At 31.4% G+C, this 23049-nt stretch overlaps 1 protein-coding gene across 1 annotated transcript in view; it reads left to right on the plus strand.

The window, feature by feature from the left end:
- The window catches only part of LOC145252657 (peptide chain release factor 1-like, mitochondrial), a 44098-nt gene extending 24378 nt beyond the window's left edge, over nt 1-19720 (plus strand). The window contains exons 2-8 of the mRNA XM_080112424.1: nt 1-232; nt 8258-8346; nt 9759-9942; nt 16518-16681; nt 17729-17846; nt 18080-18155; nt 19389-19720. The exon at nt 1-232 is cut by the window's left edge and continues 215 nt beyond it. Coding sequence (XP_079968550.1) covers nt 1-232; nt 8258-8346; nt 9759-9942; nt 16518-16681; nt 17729-17846; nt 18080-18155; nt 19389-19674 — 1149 coding nt within the window. The 3' untranslated portion in view covers nt 19675-19720. The remainder of the gene's footprint in view (nt 233-8257; nt 8347-9758; nt 9943-16517; nt 16682-17728; nt 17847-18079; nt 18156-19388) is intronic.
- The last annotated feature ends 3329 nt before the right edge of the window (nt 19721-23049 follow it).

A 23049-nucleotide genomic window follows, 5' to 3' on the forward strand; every position in this document is an offset into this window, starting at 1 on the left:
TCACAGAATGTTGTTACTGATCAATCTAAACTCTTCAAGAAATATATATCTAGTCTTTTACAAGAATACAACATGTTGGAAGCACTAGTAAACATGGAAAGGGAGCAGCAAACAAAGAAAGTTACACAACAGATGACTAACAGATACATCGAGTTAATGCATATTGCTCTGAAAATTAGGGAACTGCACACGAAAGAGACAGAACTAAAGGAGATAGAAGAATTCCTTTCAGGTAAGATCATTTCTTTGTCTACCTGATTGGGGTGGGGGTGTGGGGTGACAACAAAAAGGAACCTATCAGCTGAAAAAAGAATGCGTGTCAGCACTGACTATCTGCCAGATTGGGAGGGGAATTTCTTTGCAGATGTAGACGTTTAGCATGTGAGGATCAGCTGAAATAAATGAAACGGCTGAAATGGAAAGTGGGGGGTTGAATGAGTATATTGGAGTTGAGATTTGTTCTTGTTCTTTGGGGTGTTCCTTCTAATTTCATTACAGAGTTACAAGAAATACTTAAATGCTAACTTGTACTTTGGTTTTTAATTAACTATTAATTATTTTTAGTTAACAATCAATCTTTTCTTTAGACTCCCTGATATTGGTGATATAATTAGGTGTGGGGGGGGGTACATTCATATAATTTTTTTTACCTTTCTAATCTGTCAATCTGTCATTTTTTTGCTTTCTTCCTGTTCTCTCCAACTGAAATGAAAGCTCTATGTTGTTCCTCAAGGGCTATGTCATGATACCCCTCCCCCTGATACTTTCTGTGAGGCCTTAACAAATTTGTAGATTCACTAGTATTTGATTTAATATATAGGTTGCATGAATATCACCTATCTTTTTCGCTAGTTCATCGTTCTATGTAACTGTTTTGTCTTACACTTTGGGAGTTGTAGAAAGATGTCGTTACACGTTCACTTCTTCTAGTGTTCTCTTCATGATATTGTTGCCTCAAGCATATCATCAATTGCTTTGCCCACTAGTCGTCTCTATTTTAGAGGTGTGCGATAAGGAGTTTTTTTATGGGTGGATGTCCCTTTGTGTCGATGCTCATTTTTACAGTAACTGTCACTCCTAGATATTTATCAACATTGGTGAACTGGTTTCTGTTTCTTCATAGAAGAGGCATAAGATCTTTACCAAACTTCTTTGGAACCTCTATCTCTTCTAGTTCCCGATCTGAAATTTTATACTTATCCCTATTTGCTAACGATATATAAATATATCTTCCCTGCTTCCTGCAGTTTCCTTATCAGACATCCACACTTTAATCTAATTGTTTGGGTAGTTCCATTTACAATAAGAATCAGGACTCTCTATGAATCATTTGCTGTAACTATAGCATTAGCCACAGATATGCCACTTAATTGGCTTACGTATCCCAAACTTCTTTCTTCAACTTGGTACTGTTTCCCTGCTCAATTAACTCTAATCCTACTTTGATGTGTTGAGGTTTTAGTACGCTAGTATTCTGTAATCGAACCAGTGAAGGAATGTGATTATCTTCTTCTAACCTCAGAGAATTTAAATCATAGTAAATGCGGACGGGATTTTTTTTTAACCAATCTAGCCCTAAAATGATATTCCTATTTAGGTTCTCTATCATGAAGAAATTGTGATGAAAATCCTTACCCCTTGACTCTAAACTCAACGTTTCTCCTTTTATTTTCAAGCAAGATCCATGTGCTGTCTGTAGGTTTATTTTCTTATTCATTAGTCTCAGTCTCTGCATTGTTGATTTCAAAACCCTAGTATATAAAACCTCTGCCTCAGTATATTCTCTAGATTTTATGCCTAAACTAATGCTAATTGTGTTAAGTGAGCTACCTGTTCCTAATATATATTTGGGGTGGTATTGGGTGCCTGTTATTGCAGCTCATTTTGGCCAGGGGGGGGGGGGCATTTCCATGTTTTTTTTTGTTTTTTTTTAATTCTTAACCACATATCTTTTTTTTTGTCACAGTTCCAACAAGCCCCATGACTAGGTGTCCGCCTATGAATTTGTCGCTTTTCATTTGATGATGGGCGCCTATTTTCTTGTTTTGGAGAAACTGGATTATACCTTTACTGCCATGCGTGACAAATTTCTATGTAAATGTTTTGTTCATGCGTGGATTTGTTTCTACACTATCTCTTAACGTGTTTTCTCCCCTGGTTATACTATACACATCATCTAGGGTACCTAGATCATCCCTAATAACTGCTAATTAAACTTCTGGATCTCATAGACCTCTACCAAAATGTTTCTAACTTGTTTCCAAATTAAAGGATTCAACCTTTAACATAGCCCTTTTCTGCTAATCCTAGCACTCGTTTGAAGAAAATTTCTACCTTTTATTGGCACTGTCAGTGGGGCATTATAGTACACAAACTGTTTCCTGTAGAGAGTAAAAGTCCTTCAATGGGGTCACTTGTTGACAAGTTTCACAATAGATTTTATTTAATTCTTAGATGAAAGTACAAAATAGTTAACAAAACACCCTTCCTTTCCCATGTTAAGAATGGGTTTCTAAATAACATCCAAAAAAGCAAAAAGATCTGAATCAACATCAAAATAAGCAAAAAGATCTGAATCAACATCAAAATAAACAAAAAGATCTGAATCAACATCAAAATAAACAAAAAGATCTGAATCAACATCAAAATAAACAAAAAGATCTGAATCAACATCAAAATAAACAAAAAGATCTGAATCAACATCAAAATAAACAAAAAGATCTGAATCAACATCAAAATAAACAAAAAGATCTGAATCAACATCAAAATAAACAAAAAGATCTGAATCAACATCAAAATAAACAAAAGATCTGAATCAACATCAAAATAAGCAAAAGATCTGAATCAACATCAAAATAAGCAAAAAGATCTGAATCAACATCAAAATAAGCAAAAAGATCTGAATCAACATCAAAATAAACAAAAAGATCTGAATCAACATCAAAATAAACAAAAAGATCTGAATCAACATCAAAATAAGCAAAAGATCTGAATCAACATCAAAATAAACAAAAAGATCTGAATCAACATCAAAATAAGCAAAAAGATCTGAATAATTCTACCTTATGCGACGAAGGCCATCAACACCCAGTATTTTCTCCTATAACAGATAACACGCTATGCAACATACAAATATCCGTGCGTGAGGTCACCAAGCTAATCAAGAACCTTGATTTCAGTAAAGCAACTGGCCCTGACGGCATTCCAGTTATAGTGCTGAAAAAGCTCCAACCAGAACCCCATACTTACAAAACTGTTTAAGTGTTGCCTTAAGGAGAAGTGCTTTCCAACACCCTGGAAAACCTCATCAGTATGCCCTGTATTTAAGAATTCAGGCGTAAAGTCATCTCCCTCTCTGTACAGGCCAATAAGTCTCCTGTGTGTCATGAGTAAGTTGTTGGAATCCATATTAAATAAAGAAATAGTCAACCACCTCAGCAGAAACAACCTTCTTAGTGACATGCAGTATGGTTTCCGCTCCACAAGATCTACAGCATATGTGCTAATGGTTATATCTCATAGGATTAGTGAATCTCTTGACAAAGGCTTCCTTTCCAGGGCAATTGCTCTTGACATATCAAAAGCCTTCGATATGGTATGGCATAAGGGCCTACTTCACAAGATTTCCAACTACGGTATCACTGAAAATATTTTCTCAATTAAATCATTTCACTCCAATAGGTTCATAAGAGTAGTGGTTGATGGGCAGAAATCAGAGGCCCACAGTATTAATGCTGGAGTCCCCCAGGGGTCCATCCTGGGCCCAACTCTCTTCCTGATCTACATCAAGGATCTCCCAAAACACATACTTAAATCATTCGTTGACATCTATGCTAACACATCAAAGGCCATAAATGACAAAGTTCTCTCTGATCTTGTGTGTGTGGTGCAGTAGGGGAAGAGGTGGCTGGTCACTTTTAATGCATGCAAAACCAAGCTTCTATATTTACATCATCAACGCTCTGATCCCCATCTGGCATCAATTGAAATAGATGGCTCTCATCTTGGGGAAGCTCCATGTTTTGACAAGCTTCTGGGTTTGACCTTTACTCCTGATCTGAAATGGAACACGTACATCAGGTCTGTTGCTAAGGACACTGGGAAAATGATGGGATCCTTCTACTGCTCCAGAAGATATCTCACTACTGATGCAATTCTCTATCTGTATAAAAGCCAAGTACGTCCAAGGATGGAGTACTGCTGCCACATCTGAGCAGGAGCTGTTAAAAACAGCCTATCCTGCCTTAACAGAGTACAAAATAGACTTTGTAGCTCAGTGGGGATGCCCTTTTCTCTTCCCTGCAGCCTCTCTCCCACAGAAGAGACGTTGCGAGCATGTCTTTGTTTTATCGTTATTTCCATGGCAAGTGCTCGTCTGAGCTCCAATCTCTTGTCCCCCCCCCCTCGCCAATCTTTCACGAGAAACACCCGTATGGCTGAAACTACTGTCAATAATTTTCCCCACTCTTTATCTGTGCCTAAATCCAAACGTAGATTCCATGAGCAGAGCTTCTTTCTTAGAAGTGCACGACTGTGGAACTCTCTTCCGTTTGCTTGTTTCCCACCTGACTACAACTTGGATGTCTTCAAGTCCAACATAAACAAACTCCTAACAAACTGCCCCTTTAAGTAAGACACTCTATCAAATCTCCAATACTAATGATTACTACGATACTATCCCATTAATTACTGTACACGCAATAACCCTTATTCTCGAGTGGCTTCCAGGCCTTGATAAGTGTTGACCTCCATGTTAAAAAAAAAAAAAAGATTTGAATCAACATTAAAAATCAAATTAGTAGAAAATAAAAGACCTGACACTTATCCTTCCTCCAAAAAAAAAACAAAAACTTTTTAACAAAAAACCCCAGATGAAACATAATGGGATGGAAAAACAAAACTGCAGAGGAATAAATGCAAGCATAGAAGAACTGCAATAACTAATAGTAAATCTAAACTCAGCTGCTGTCTTCAAGAAACCTTCCTCAATACATCAAAAACATAAATCTAAAGAAATACCTCATCTACATAAAAATACTGACCCTCAAGCATTAGGCGGCACCTCCATCCTAGTCCAAAACGATGTACAACACAGTTACATAGAGCTCAAAACAAAACTTACACGCAATGGCTGTATTGAATTCAACTCCAATTGTCACCAACGCTCGCAATAGTAATACAACCTCGTGACTGTAAACGACATTGTCCCTTCCTCTCACTCCTGCCTGACAATCTGCCTGACATCTGCCTTTGTCACTGCAAAATACACTGTTCTCTTGACACCTGGATGTCCACTCTGTGCATGAATCTTCTGTATTTGACATGAGCTAATCACGCCAATTGCAACTGCACGAGATCGAGCAGTGTGTTCCACACCCATCTTCATGGCTCCATACCATCTGTGAGGTACACGGGTTAGTTGGTCGGTACAATTATAATGTGATGTTACCAGCGTTATCCCCACTGATAGTCCATACTCAGAGACCAGACTCTTCAGCATGTATAGCCTTCGCCGGATCACCATCTTGCTGGCTGCCTTAGTGCGGATTCTTGTCCATCCTGAAAGCGTGTGTGACACTCAGTGGTAGACACAGAAAGAATCCGTGTACAAGTGCAGTTTCTTTGATTGCCATTGCAGTGCGAGATTTATTCCCTTTACAACAGCGTCCAGCTCTGCTAAGTTGATGTGCTGAGCATCACTCACGGGTTGCAGCCAACATGCGTCTTCAAATACATTCCTCCTTGCTCTAATGTGACTCCCAATGCCAATGAATTAGCGTCGACCCACAGATTTACATTGTTTGCATCAACACACCATTTTCCATGTGCAGGGTCTTCCTTGTTGACTCTCTCCAGGGTCTCAGTTACCATCAGAGTTAGAAGAGCATCATCAAACACATTGTCCCAACCTGTGGTTACCAAATTCGCTCTGCGTTTGATGACACTCACAGCTACACGGAACCAGCCATAGGCTGGTAAGTGTCCAACAAGTTTCCCACACCAGGAAAAAACGGTCGCCTCGTAACAACGTCAGGGATGCCTGGAATCCCACTGCCACGCCTTCATCATCGGGTGCTGTCTTCTTCACAGAATCCAATCCCAATACGCACGCTCCATCCCTCGGATGTTCAGGATTCTTACACTGTAGACCAAATTGAGCCAATTTTCCCCTGACACACGATGCAGATTTTATGTCCTCATTTATGTACACATCATCAATGTGGGCTGATGTTGCGTCCTCAATGATCTTTTCTTGAGACAACACCACATACACAATGGTCTTCATGATCTGTGGTGCAACATTCAGACCAAGGCCGAGTCGTGTTAGACAGTACCTCTGACCCCGAAACCACATTGTCTGGAATAGCCACAGCGTCTCATCTACTCGCACCTGCAAATAGGCCTTCCACAGGTCTAATATTGACACATTGAAGCCCTTCTGGCGCCATTCCTCAGTTTGCTGGCGCACACGTCAGCATCGGCAGTGTAAGCCTCAGTGTACTGGTTGAGCTCACGATAATCAGCACTGGTCTTACTTTTGACTTGTTATGCTGGATAACCGCCATTAAGGGTATCAGACACTTGGGCAGACCAAGCTTTTCAGGGTAGGGGATCAGCCATCCATCTCGGATTCATGCCTCAAGCTCTTGCTCATACTCATCATGAGCCTCGTCAGGTATAGGGTATTCTGCGACATGATTCTTTAATTCGGTTGGTGCCTTTCCCTTGGTCCACTTCCATGATGCAGTCCAGGCCTGCTGGCTATAGTCATAGCCCACTTTAAAGTCAGGGCGATCAATGTGGATTGCAGCACACACCAGGTTTTTTAAAAAGCACACGCTCCCGTCTCTTTCGATAATCACTTCCCCCCAGTGCCTTGATAGTATCGTAGCCCAGTAGTACGTCGAACCCCAGCAAATCCCCTCACGTCACCAACACATTAATTTCCGCGGCCACACCAGAGTCCGTGTGGACCTTCACGGTTCTGGCTCCATAGCATGCTTGTGCCTCGCCACCTATTGTGGTGACTTTAATGTTCCTTTTAGTTCAGGTCCGACACAATCTGGCACTCATGATCGTATGTGAGCAGCCGGAGTCGAGAAGAGCTGAGCAGGGAACTTGGTTCACGTACACAGTTATCGTAGGTTGCGCGACACTTAGATCGTGTCTGGGGAGCAGGGCGGCATTGACATCCTGCCCTTTGACACGTTTCCTGCACAGTTTTATATGTTTTCTATATCTCATTTATATATTTTCTATATCTCGTTTATATACTTTCTATATCTCGTTTATATACTTTCTATATCTCGTTTATATACTTTCTATATCTCGTTTATATACTTTCTATATCTCGTTTATATACTTTCTATATCTCGTTTATATACTTTCTATATCTCGTTTATATACTTTCTATATCTCGTTTATATACTTTCTATATCTCGTTTATATACTTTCTATATCTCGTTTATATACTTTCTATATCTCGTTTATATACTTTCTATATCTCGTTTATATACTTTCTATATCTCGTTTATATACTTTCTATATCTCGTTTATATACTTTCTATATCTCGTTTATATACTTTCTATATCTCGTTTATATACTTTCTATATCTCGTTTATATACTTTCTATATCTCGTTTATATACTTTCTATATCTCGTTTATATACTTTCTATATCTCGTTTATATACTTTCTATATCTCGTTTATATACTTTCTATATCTTGTTTATATATTTTCTATATCTTGTTTCATTGTTAGGTATACTCTTTTGATGAGAATCAAAATTGACATATCGCTTCCATTTCTTGAGTGCACAATTTTTATTGCTTTGTTTGACTGAACTTTAGTGTCTGTGAACTTTATGCTGATGAAGAAGCTTCGTATAAATCCTTTCATCTTTGAAACAATCCTACACAAACAGTTGATGGTGAATGAATATTAATGAATATGTGATAAGTTTTTTATTATTTCTCAACTAGAATATATACACATATTAAAAACTTTAAATAAACCAACAAATTGTTTTGAAACCACATTAAGATGCAAATACTTTATTAAAAGAAAAATAAATAAAAAATTGAATGCTTGTTGTTTGTTTTTTTTAATATAATATTTGCGCCTTCATGTGGTTTCAAAACAGTTTATCTATAATTTTTTATTTTATTAATAATGCTTTTAAGAGCTTTTGCCAATTCTCTTTCTACAGATATACATATAATAGGTGAAACGGAGAGTAACATTCTCTAATTTCAGAATTTGGTTCACAAGATAAGGAACTTAAAGTTGTTGCTGAACAGGAAAAAGCTGATTGCGTTGAAAACATACAAAGTTTGGAATTAGAGGTAAATTTAGTCAAAACTATACTTGATTTTCAAAAATGGAAATTATTTCTATGCAGTTTAGTATTTCTATTTATTACCAATCCGTTATAAGAAAAAAAAATTTTGGATCAAACTACAGACATTTAAAAAAAAATAATCTAGTTTGAATTTTTAAAATTCTAAACATTTAAAATGAACCAACAAATGTATAAAGATATGAATCAATATTGATTAAACATTGTCCTCTCTATAAAAATTGGATCAGCCAGTTTTTCAAGGTCAGACTGAAATAACATGCAAGATGACAAGTCAAACTTTATCACTAATTTTTATTTGTTATTGCTGTAGCATGTTATAGGCAATATTACATAATTCACTACAATTATTTCAACAATTATTGTCTGGGTTGTAGGAAAAATATTTAGCTGATTAGCAAAATCTAAAAAACAGCTGGGGGAATATCTCCTATTTTTAATTGATGCAGTTGTTTAAAATGCAATTGTCTCCCTTTCCTCACTTCAAATTATAATATTAAATGATTTTTTTCTCCTGCTTTACAAGAATTAAAAGGCCAAGTTTTTAAAATGTCTAAAATAAAACACTGAAAATTTTTAAAAAATTTCAATAAATTTAAAATTATAATTTACTTCCGTTTCACAAACTAATCCTTTTCTTTTTTTTCTTGTTATTCATTATTGTAGCAGAATTTGAAAATTGAAATATTGAATTTGAAGTGAACCGAATCGCATTTGCTGAATTATCATGTGAAAAACAATAAGGTAGAAATTTATTAATGAAAATAGTCTTCAAAAATATTTAACAAAAATCAAGTTTTGCTAAATTGGCCCAAGATTTTCAGGTTTCAGAAAAGATTTACTTCCTTTTTGTAACAATTCGAACTCTCTGGTTTCTTTTTTTGTAAAACTCAATTTCTGCTAATTATCTTTGAAAACTATTTTCAGTAATAATTAATTTTTTTATATTATTGTTTTTCGTCATTTTTGGATATGTTCGTAACTGTGACATGACGATTCAGTAAATTCTATTGGTTTCATTTGAAATGGAATATTTTAATTTTCAAATTTTGCTACAATAACAAAGAAGAATCTTTTTTTTTTTTTTTTTTTTTTTACATGGCGCTAGAATGTAATTTTGTGAAAATGCATGTGAGATTTAAAATAAAGAATTTTTTTTTTTGTGACATAAAAATATGGCTACAGTATTCCAAGCAATACTGAGTCTAGACAGTGAACATTTAATTATTTATAAGTTTTATATTTAATATGCCACTTGGTTTTAAATGTTATTTGCAACAAGCAAAAGTTATAAGAAAATGTTATCTTTGCATTGTTTCAATATCTTATTGAAAAACATCTATTATTTTTTGCGGTTTTTACAAAGACTTGTATAATATTTTTATTTAAAATTAAAAGGTCAAAGAATTACTGAGTAGGAATAGTGCAGATAATACAAGGGAGGTAATTCTGGAACTCTTGCCTGGTGTTGGTGGTCAGGAATCACAGATGTTTGCACAAGAGATGTTTGCAATGTATCAAAACTATGCTTCCTACAAAGGCTGGCCTTACAATGTGATCACTGAAGACAAAACAGAAATTGGTATGTTAACTCTTCTTACTTTTTTGTTAAATAATGTAAATTTGGAAATGGTAATACTCAAAAATCAAACCTTTTCCTAAATGCTTTAGCATAGTTTTTATTAAATTTATGAATATGGAATTAGCAATACACATGAAAAAATATGGAATTAGCAATACACATGAAAAAATATGGAATTAGCAATACACATGAAAAAATATGGAATTAGCAATACACATAAAAAAATATGGAATTAGCAATACACATGAAAAAATATGGAATTAGCAATACACATAAAAAAACTGAAATAGCTTAAAATATTTCAATAATCGCATACATAAAAAGAGCTTGATAAACTAAGAAAGAATCTTTATAAATTTTTAAAATCTAATTAAAAATAAGGAAGTTATGACTATTTTTGTGTCTCACATGTAGTGTATTTTTGTGCAAGTATTATGCTCCTGAAAATCGCCAGAAATTAATGCACGTAAATATGCTGCAATTTCTTTAAAAAATGGCATGTATGCATTAAAAGAAGTTAGAGAACTCAAAGTTGAATTGTAATACATTTTACGTACAATAAATTGAAATCTAAATCCAGGACTATTTAAAAATGAATATATTGCAATATTTTTTTGTATTATTGTAGATTAACATCTTCCATTACCCCCCTCCCCCCATCTGACCACGTCTCCAAAATATGTTATTCTACCTTTTATGACAATTATACACGCTGAAAAACTTTAATGAAAGATAAAAAAAAAATTATTTTACAATTTAATGTAAAAGGGTTTCCCATTTTGAGCTATTCTAGTGTTTTAGGGCAGTTCACCATTTTTTCTATGGGAAAATCCTGTGTGTTTTTTCTAAAAACAATTATATGTGGCTTTAAGAGTTTCTGTGCAATTATGGGAGGTTGGGGAGGCTTACCACTCTAAATTTGGGTTAAGGGAAATTATGTGTGAACATTCTGAAAACTTGACAGAAACAAAACAAAAATAATTTTAGAATTTAGAATGGTTTCACATAAATTTACTGTAAAGAGACCATTCTAACGTTTTAGGACAGTTGACTAATTTAGTATTTTTATGGACAATAAATCCTGTGCAAAGGTTTTTTTTTACCTTTCTTTTTTATGTAACTTACAGGGAAATTTTGTTTGGTGGGGATCTTGCCATTTGAACTTGGCATTATTGCTAAGGTTAAAGAAGGTTTTAGGAGGCTTGTCACTCGTACCTAGGGCTAGAGGTAGGATTAAGGCAGTTTTTTTTGTCTTGTTTTGCTTTGTTTTTGTAGAGGGCGTTTGACACTCATATTTATGGTTAGTGGTTCATAGTTATTAGCTGTTGAAAATGTTATGGCTTAGATTTTGAATATCAAATTACTTTTAAATACGCAAACTTAAGTAAATGACGGTGTGAAACTTTACAAGAATTAAGGTAAACAGGCAAAAATAAATTTTATTTAAAACAGAAAACGTGATGTTTGGAAAAGTATCAAGTATTTTTTATCCACCTATTAAAATATCAAAAAACTTTTGCTAAAAGTGACAAAAATATGACAAATTTTGGATGAATTTTATCTTTATTTTACAATTACATTTCTTGTCTAAATGACACATTATTTTGTTAAGCTTTCCAGTTTAAGACGTTTTTTTTTATTTCACTTCACTTGAAATCGAGCACCTCCTACAAATATTTAAAGATTGATTTTACATTTTTTTATATGCATATAATTAGGTAGATTAGTGTCCAGTAAATCAATAATCCACTGAAAAAAATTGTAAAACAATCCGAAAATAAAGAAAAAATATTGTGGGGTGGCTAAATCATTTCACATTTTCAGTTATTCAAAATAAAACACTGTTTAATTCACCGTTAAAAACTAATGCAATGCTTAAAAGCGCATATAAGTTGCACATTTATTTTTTTGTCTTTTCAACCATATAGATATTTTCTAAATTTGACCAGAAATAACGCCAGACTGGTTGGGATTGCTTTAATTATATATTCTGTATAACCGAACAGCTCTAATTAAGCTAATTATGTTCTGATAATAAAATAGTTCTAGAATATTTTTTTATATTCATATTTTCATTTTGGAATAAAAAAATTAACAAAAATCTGTTCGTTTATGGCCGTGCTATCGCTAATAGTATTGCTGCTGCTACAGATAGCTTTTTAAAATAGAAACGATTTTTTTTCAGGTATGATAATGTTAAATTGCTTACTATGACGAGAGAAAACTACATACAATTATACTTTTAATGGATAAAAACAGTAAAAAGATTGATCAGTAGGTGTTTGAAGAAAATATTTTTCAAAATTTTCGATACTTGTCATGTTGAAGTCTTTTTTTAACACACAAAAAACGAGTGGTCAAAAGTATTTTGGACACTCCAAACTATTAAAAGTGACATCTATTCTGATTAGTTTCCAAATTTCATGACAAAATTTTTAATAGAAACACAGTACAAGCATTTACAAATCAGCTGGGGGCTCTTTAAAAAACTTTACCGAAAACACTGTTTTATGATATCACTTTATTTGTTTAAAACTCTTGAAATATATAATGTATGCTATTATTTATTAATTCATTTGAAAGTATATTCATTTCCGAATAAAGCCGTGATATTTTGAGGGCATAAAGTGCTTTGGTTTTTAAAATAAGACAATTTTAGCAGAACCCTTTGAAACTGAGTATCCAAAGTGTTTTATTATCTATGTGTATTGCTATTGTAATGATTAGAATTAATTAATCAACATCAAAAATAAGTGTTCTTGTTTTGTTTGAAAAAAAAAATCCTTTTTTTTTGCCTTTAATAGTTTTTTTTGCTTTAAATAGTTTTCATTTCATGGTTTTCAAAACTGTGGTGATCAGAATGTTCATACATTTCAGTTATCTATACAAAATTATTTAACATTTACATGTCACACCAAAAAAACTATTTAACATTTACATGTCACACCATGAAAACTATTTAACATTTACATGTCACACCATGAAAACTATTTAACATTTACATGTCACACCATGAAAACTATTTAACATTTACATGTCACACCATGAAAACTATTTAACATTTACATGTCACACCATGAAAACTATTTAACATTTACATGTCACACCATGAAAACTATTTAACATTTACATGTCACACCATGAAAACTATTTAACATTTACATGTCACACCATGAAAACTATTTAACATTTACATGTCACACCATGAAAACTATTTAACATTTACATGTCACACCATGAAAACTATTTAACATTTACATGTCACACCATGAAAACTATTTAACATTTACATGTCACACCATGAAAACTATTTAACATTTACATGTCACACCATGAAAACTATTTAACATTTACATGTCACAACATCAAAACTATTTAACATTTACATGTCACAACATCAAAACTATTTAACATTTACATGTCACAACATTAAAACTATTTAACATTTACATGTCACACCATGAAAACTATTTAACATTTACATGTCACACCATGAAAACTATTTAACATTTACATGTCACAACATTAAAACTATTTAACTTTTACATGTCACAACATTAAAACTATTTAACATTTACATGTCACAACATTAAAACTATTTAACATTTACATGTCACAACATTAAAACTATTTAACATTTACATGTCACAACATCAAAACTATTTAACTTTTACATGTCACAACATTAAAACTATTTAACATTTACATGTCACAACATTAAAACTATTTAACATTTAAGTGTCACCACATTAAAACTATTTAACATTTACATGTCACAACATTAAAACTATTTAACATTTACATGTCACAACATCAAAACTATTTAACATTTACATGTCACAACATTAAAACTATTTAACATTTACATGTCACAACATTAAAACTATTTAACATTTACATGTCACAACATGAAAACTATTTAACATTTACATGTCACAACATTAAAACTATTTAACATTTACATGTCACAACATTAAAACTATTTAACATTTACATGTCACAACATTAAAACTATTTAACATTTACATGTCACAACATTAAAACTATTTAACATTTACATGTCACAACATTAAAACTATTTAACATTTACATGTCACAACATTAAAACTATTTAACATTTACATGTCACCACATTAAAACTATTTAACATTTACATGTCACCACATTAAAACTATTTAACATTTACATGTCACAACATTAAAACTATTTAACATTTACATGTCACAACATTAAAACTATTTAACATTTACATGTCACACCATCAAAACTATTTAACATTTACATGTCACACCATCAAAACTATTTAACATTTACATGTCACACCATCAAAACTATTTAACATTTACATGTCACAACATCAAAACTATTTAACATTTACATGTCACAACATCAAAACTATTTAACATTTACATGTCACAACATCAAAACTATTTAACATTTACATGTCACAACATCAAAACTATTTAACATTTACATGTCACGCCATCAAAACTATTTAACATTTACATGTCAGACCATGAAAACTATTTAACATTTACATGTCAGACCATGAAAACTATTTAACATTTACATGTCACACCATGAAAACTATTTAACATTTACATGTCACACCATGAAAACTATTTAACATTTACATGTCTCACCATGAAAACTATTTAACATTTACATGTCACAACATGAAAACTATTTAACATTTACATGTCACACCATCAAAACTATTTAACATTTACATGTCACACCATGAAAACTATTTAACATTTACATGTCACACCATGAAAACTATTTAACATTTACATGTCACAACATTAAAACTATTTAACATTTACATGTCACACCATCAAAACTATTTAACATTTACATGTCACACCAAAAAAACTATTTAACATTTACATGTCACAACATCAAAACTATTTAACATTTACATGTCACAACATCAAAACTATTTAACATTTACATGTCACAACATTAAAACTATTTAACATTTACATGTCACACCATCAAAACTATTTAACATTTACATGTCACAACATTAAAACTATTTAACATTTACATGTCACACCATGAAAACTATTTAACATTTACATGTCACCACATTAAAACTATTTAACATTTACATGTCACAACATTAAAACTATTTAACATTTACATGTCACAACATTAAAACTATTTAACATTTACATGTCACAACATCAAAACTATTTAACATTTACATGTCACAACATTAAAACTATTTAACATTTACATGTCACAACATTAAAACTATTTAACATTTACATCTCACAACATTAAAACTATTTAACATTTACATGTCACAACATTAAAACTATTTAACATTTACATGTCACAACATTAAAACTATTTAACATTTACATGTCACAACATTAAAACTATTTAACATTTACATGTCACAACATTAAAACTATTTAACATTTACATGTCACAACATTAAAACTATTTCACATTTACATGTCACAACATTAAAACTATTTAACATTTACATGTCACAACATTAAAACTATTTAACATTTACATGTCACAACATTAAAACTATTTAACATTTACATGTCACAACATTAAAACTATTTAACATTTACATGTCACACCATCAAAACTATTTAACATTTACATGTCACACCATCGAAACTATTTAACATTTACATGTCACACCATCGAAACTATTTAACATTTACATGTCACAACATTAAAACTATTTAACATTTACATGTCACAACATTAAAACTATTTAACATTTACATGTCACACCATCAAAACTATTTAACATTTACATGTCACAACATTAAAACTATTTAACATTTACATGTCACAACATTAAAACTATTTAACATTTACATGTCACACCATCAAAACTATTTAACATTTGCATGTCACAACATTAAAACTATTTAACATTTACATGTCACAACATTAAAATGGTAAATAATTTTGGTAGATGATAGCATATAGTTTCTTTTAGTCTCATATTGGTACATATGAATCTCGAGTTTATTTTAACTTATTTTTGAATGATAATAACATGTTGTATAATAATGATAATAATAATTATTATTATAATAGCACTAGCATAAATTTACTTTTAACTTCATATTAGGAGATAATTCATTATAAAGCGACATGTTCTATCTAAGATATTAATTAAAAATGTTACTTGTGCTATATTGGATCAGTAGTTGTTATATATTGCCCTCTTCTTACTTTCTCCTTTACCCTCTCTCTATTTCTCTCTCCCCTTTTCTCCCTCCATCTCTCTTTCCCTCTCTTAATTATTTGTCCTTCACATTTTGTGATGTAATCCAATATGCACTCTGACAAGACACAAGCAAATTAATAACAAGATCCACGTTTTATAAGTATACAATAATATTAATACTAATACGTATATATTTTTATTAGGCATTTGAAAAATATTCAGTTGCAATGTGAAGTTGCTCAGTTTCTTTTCAAATGATTAGCTCACATTTTAGATCAACATAGAAACAAAGAAATATCATTATTATTATATGATTATTTAGGTAATGCTTGGATTTGTATTTCACTTTTTTTTCTTTATTTTGGAGGTGGGGTTAGGAGGGCCTCAGCCATAATTGCTGGAGAAAATGCCTATGAACATTTAAAGTTTGAAGGAGGAGTTCACCGTGTACAAAGGATTCCTAAAACTGAAAAAGGCGGCCGAGTACACACAAGCACTGTCACTGTTTCTGTTCTTCCACAACCTAAAGAGGTGAATGTACATGAAATTTGGACAAGTTTTTAAATTATTTTAAAAAAATTTTTCAAAGCATTGAATTTGACAATTTTACCGTTTTTTACTCTAGTACATTTTGATTAAATTAAATTAATACTTTTCTGTCCTTCCAACTATTTTCTAATAGTCTTTTGATTTTTGTTGCCATGTAAAATAAAGAGTATTTAATAGATTAACAATACAAGAAGCAACATATTCAATGCAAAACATTTAACATAAATATGTTATATGTTTTGCATTAAATAGCTTTTTGTATTGTCTTGTATGAATGGAACATGTTTTGTACAATTATCAAAGCATTGAGCTCTTGTATGTATGCAACTCTTATATTCATTTTTGTAATTAAAATATAAAAAAAACTCAGCTTCATAAATGGATAATGAATTTTCTGGGTTTTTCAAAAGATTGAACTTGATGTATCACTGATGAAAATAATAATCTCTGAGGATTTTCAAATTTAAATCACAAAACTATGAAATATGCAACTCTAAAAATTGATTTGTCTTGTTTAGTTCAAATTGAGCAATGGTTGGTTTTAAGACGTTTTTACGATATAAAAAATATTGGATTTCCTTGTGTAAAAACATACCTATCATATAAAACCTATCATGTTTATATCCTTTTTGCAATCCTACATAATCAATTGGCTATCAGCTTTTTTATAGAACTAAATAAATTTACTTTGATTGAAGCATTTTTCTGTCTGGCAAAAAAAACAAAAACAAAAAAAAAACAGATCAGTATTTTTCCAAGCTTGTTTCAAAGAAAATTTTAATTGACAAATTGATGCACATAAGAACATTCAATGAAGACCTAATCATTTTATTTTAACAAGAACACTCTTTTAGTGAATCATAAGATGAAACTAATTTGTGCTTTTATTGCTTAGAGTGTCTTTTTTGTTTTCACTTTAATTTTAATAAATTAATCAAATTTCTAAAAATGAAACACTTACACAATGTTGTATATCTTTTAAAATCATGTTCTGTAATCTTTGTTTATTTGGCTAAAATTCGTTTTCAGATTGATGTTGTATTGAACGCTAAAGATCTGCAGATGACAACTTGCCGAGCAAGTGGCAGTGGTGGTCAGCATGTAAACACTACAGACAGTGCTGTACGCATAGTACACCTTCCAACAGGTTAATCCTTTTTATTTGATTACAGAAATTCTCATTTTTTTTAGAAACACAAAAATGATTTTACTATTTTTTTCTTATTACATTAAATTGATTAATAACAGCTCGTTTTAATAAGTCCATCCTAAAAACTAATATTCACATTAAGAAAATAACTGTTAAAAGTCTCTATTTAACAGCAAAATAAAAAAGATATAATCGAATGTTCATATTTTTCTCATTTTTTTTTGTTTTAGGTATTTCCGCTGAAAGCCAACAAGAAAGATCTCAAATAAAAAACAAAGAATTGGCTATGAAATTGTTAACATCCCGGTAAATAATATTTTTTACAATAAGATTTTAAATTAGCATCAAATTAAAAGTAATTTCAAAACTTTGAAAAGTTTAGACATATTTGCTAATAGACCAGTTTACTTTTATATCAAAACTGCATATTTCTGATCTGATATTTTAAAATTTTATATCTGTTTTATAAGTTGGTCATTGCCAATTGTTATGTCATTGTTTAACAAAATGGTCAACTGGTTGAATTCCTTCCTGACAACCAAATCTTTAAAAATACTTTGTTAAAGTAAAACCTTAAAAAATCTAGGAAATGTTTTAGTTGACGATTACCTATATCCTTCATATGTTTTTTAATGAACATAACAATGCAGTCTTAGTAATAGCCTTTGCCAACATGACCTGTACCTATCTTTGTTAAACATTAAAAACATCATCTTAATCAGGTATATAATGTAAAAAGTGCCTTCATATTAGTGATGGAACGATTCCAATATTTTTCCTGATTTCGATACAATTACTGATTCTGTGCTAAATTCCAGATTCCGAATCTTTTTAAATCTCTAATTATTTAACTATAAAATTGTTATTTCCCACGATTTATGTAAAAACACACGTCAGTTATGCAAATATTCTCCTAAACGTCGTAATACACTTGTGGAGGATGATCTATCGATTTTAGCTTTGCTGGTAATTTAAATCAATAAATATTTATTATTTTATTATTACCAGCAATGGAAGATTTTGGTTTTAAACAAAATCAAATAAAAAAGACAAGAATCATTTTGGCATCGGAAAATAGGCATCAATTTTTCTGAATCTGATACCCCCCAAATCTTCCAATTTTTCTGATTCCCGATTCCAATTAATCGTCCCAACACTACTTCATATAAAATCTCTGGTCTTTTCTATATTATGAGCTGTGTTACCCAATTAGCATCTTGGTTTTCATTTTTCATAATCTTCAAATAATTTTAATAGTAAACTAAAACCTCAATATTTGTGGTAAAATTTTGATTCATGTCAAATAAAAAAACATTTCTAAAAGAACGTTTTCTCACATCAATTGAAAATCTTAAGAATAATATTTTTGCTGCGTTTGATCAATTGTTTAATATTTAAATGTAAAATATTGATATTTAAATGTAAAATATTGATATTTAAATGTAAACTATTGATATTTAAATGTCAAATATTGATATCTAAATATAAAATATTGTAACAAGAATTTCTTCATTGTTTGTAATTATCTGTTTTTCTTAGGATTTATCAAAAGCAACTCAAAGCCCAGACAGAAGAAGTTAATTCCAATCGTAAGCAACAAATTGGAAATGCAGGCCGATCAGAAAAAATCCGTACTTATAATTTTAACCAAGATCGCATCACTGATCATCGAATTAACCATAACATATATAATGTGCCACAATTTTTTATGGATGGTCAATCATTGGACATTCTTATCAATGAACTTCAGGAAGCCAAAAATCGTGATGTTTTATCTGAAAAATTGGAAGAATTTTCTCTTTCTCTTCAAAATAATGATATATAAAAAATTTATAGAATAAATTGTTGAGATTAAAAATGTTCTTTCTTGCTTTTATCTTTCAACAGTAAATTTTTTTTTACCAAAGATTAAATTTCTTAACACAATCTTCTCAATTGCAGTCAACTGTTGATCTACTCTTGAAGATATACAGTTGTTGATTAAAGAATTCATGTAACCAAGTTCCTCATTACTCTTGCAATTGGTGAAAATGTTATGCCTTCAAAACTAAAAAAAACTTCTACTTGCTTTTTGTCAGCCGATCATCTTGAAATTTTGGACATGATTTTCTTCTGCTTCAGCTCAGATCACAACAGAAGACTTGAAACAAAAGATGTTTGTAAAAACCTCTATCTCCTGCAGTCCCTTTGAGGAAAATAAGCAAGAATGTGCCCTTCTTTCTTGTTAAAACAGAGCATCTCTCCTTTGCAATAAAATACTCATATTTACAAAAATATGGTTTTACTTGAAAAGTCATTATTTAACAACAAATTCAGTGCTTTCTTTCTATATCTTTCTTTTTCTTCATTCCAAATCTGTCAAAAGATTTAATCCTTGAATTCTAGATGAAATCAAATTTTATTATTTACATTTCATTTACAACCTGGTTTGTGCAACCCATTTTCTTAATAAAAACAAATATTACTGTTATAATCACGATTGTTATATCCATTACTAATTATCATATTCATATCCTTATATTCTCTAGCACTATTAATATAAGCAGATAAAAATAGTTTTGATCTTTTTTCTTCTGTCACATATACAGCATTTTCTACTGACAAAGTAATGCTTCCTTTAGCAAATGTTTAATATCCAAAAACCAAACTTATAATCAGCACCCAGCATCCATGGTATTAAGACATCTTTGAAATTATTACAGGCATAGTGTTAGAAAAATCAACTGATTAGTAGGAGAGGGAGTCTTAACTAGTTGATTATTGATCACACAATGGTCAAAATATAAATGTGTTGCCATATTGTTCAGCTGAATGTGTTGCCATATTGTTCAGCTGAATGTGACAGTGTTCAATAGAAATAAATGAAACACATCTTTTGTGAAACTCCACTTTCACTTTGAAGTTGTACGTTGATTAAAGAATTATGATGCTCTTCTCAGACCAGTTGAATGGCTCACTAGTACTACTGATGTTGTCCTCAGTCGTCTACACAACACCATGACTTGCTTTGAATGATAATACCTTTACAACAAATGTAAAAATAATAAAATCTGCTTCGAATTAGTATACATTATATGTTGGGTTATCATCAAAAATATTTTTTTCATTTCAACAAATTTTACAGTAAAGTTTATGATCTTGGAACCAAATTCTGGCAAAATATAAATCTTAAATTGTATCGGGTAATTATCATAATCGTAGCTGTCACATTTTTGGCTGTTCACCATAGCACGTGGCATATTTAGATGTGTGTAAGATTAAAGTTAGGAGTACGTGTCAGGATATTATGACATTATTGACAAGGAGTATGAATAAAACATAGTGAAGGAGAGAGATCTGTCTCTTTGGCCCGTAGGCTGGTCATGTTCGGATGCTTTGTTTTTATTTCCTCATCTAACGGGAAGCTCTGCAATGTGAAAAAGTTTCTAAAAGGATAATGCCATTGAGCAAATATGTGTTAACGTCCTTATTTTCTATCATTATTTAAAGCTATGAAGAAAGGAAGCTGTGTGCTATCATTGCAAGCAACTCTATTTCTGCTATTAAAACAACATGGTGATGATGGCTACTACCACAACTATAGACGTGCCACTTAAAAAGATCCTCCATGCTATGCTACAGGATTCCAGAATTCGTTTTAATATCTTTTTACTTTTTGTATGTTTAACGGCATATTAACCCTTTTTGGGATTATTTAATGTTGAAATTTTATTGTAAACAATTCTTTAAATAAGCATCTTCAATTAGAGAGAATTTGGGGGTTCATACCTTCCCGAAATGATTAGTGTATAAGTGAATATAATCACTCGGAATATATTTGAACTTGCTATGCAAATTTTGAAATTATGATCGTTTTTTGCTTTCTTTGATTTTATTTCCTTTTTAAAATTGTCTGTTTTGGAAAGAAAAAAGTGAATTTGATATTCAGACTAGTTGATGAATTTGCATTTTATGTTTATATGATATTTATAATTTCCTGCTTATGTTTTAAGTTTGATTTGAATTGAACCTAAAAATCATTGACAGCTATACTAGTTTGATATGAAACGCACAAAATATAGTTATAGTTATATAAATAATTGCAAAAACAAAAAGGTAAAAAGTGCAACTTATTTGTTGTGTAGCAGAAACAAATGGAACTTTTTCTTCCGCAATTCAATGCCTCCCTCCCCCCCTATGTTATTTTGCTGCATACTGACCAATCAGGGGTGCGGCGCATTGATCCTTTCTCTCCCCTAAGGAACTCTGACAGCTTCCGGTTTGAAGAGAAAAAACTCTTCCTTATCGAGAGAGACGCCAAGCAGATCGGACCCTTTTCCTCGATCTCTCTCCACCTCTGTGTTATTTCATCCAGTATCGACGATTCCCACTGGGAATAATTACCATGACTGCACCAGGTGGCCAGAGTCAGGTTTTGACCAGGAATATATCTTCCTGTGAACATTCGCCTCAATAAACCTTTTCTTTGTTACATTGAAGTTGTTGTGTTTGTTGTTTCAGAAGCTTGTGTTGAATTATTTATTTTATTAGGTTGTGCCCCAAAAGCATGAACTCTAAAGTTGATTACTTGAAATGCATCTGCAACAAATTGTGTTGCAATTGGTATGCTTATGCATCTTAGTAATAAATAACAAATCACAAAACTAAATTGAAAAATATTTGATTACTCTATTTGCCAAGTGCTAGTATTTGAACATGACAACTCTAATAAATCCAAGTTATGGCCAATCCTGAAACGTTGTCAAATATTAGCATTACAAGTTGATTTTTTTCTTTTTAAATAATTATTATTTTATCAACTTGCATGAAAAGAACCATGTAAAAGATGCTTAAAACCGTTTGAATTATGCAAATACCATCAGTAGTTCAAAAGTTATAAGAATTTTAAATGCCAAAAATTTATGCTTTTCAGTGGACATTTTTCTTTAGAAAAAGTGGGCTAAATTATGGACTTCAACATTTCAAGAAATTCGGTAATTTCACCATTTATTTATTTTTCAAGCTATTCTAATGGAACTTGACATTCTTATGTAAAATTGTGTGCTCTTTCTGATTGTCAGTCAAATCTGATGTATCTCTTTAGCATAAGCTATGAATTATAAATTCAGACGTACAAATTACAATTTTTGTTAAACTGGCGCATGAACAAAACTAAGTATTATAGTGGTATTTAAATATAGCTTCATTGAGAGCAGGCATT

Source organism: Euprymna scolopes, chromosome 29 (genome assembly GCF_053919585.1).
Source record: "Euprymna scolopes isolate OS-2025 chromosome 29, ASM5391958v1, whole genome shotgun sequence".
NCBI classification, from domain to species: Eukaryota; Metazoa; Mollusca; class Cephalopoda; order Sepiida; family Sepiolidae; genus Euprymna; species Euprymna scolopes.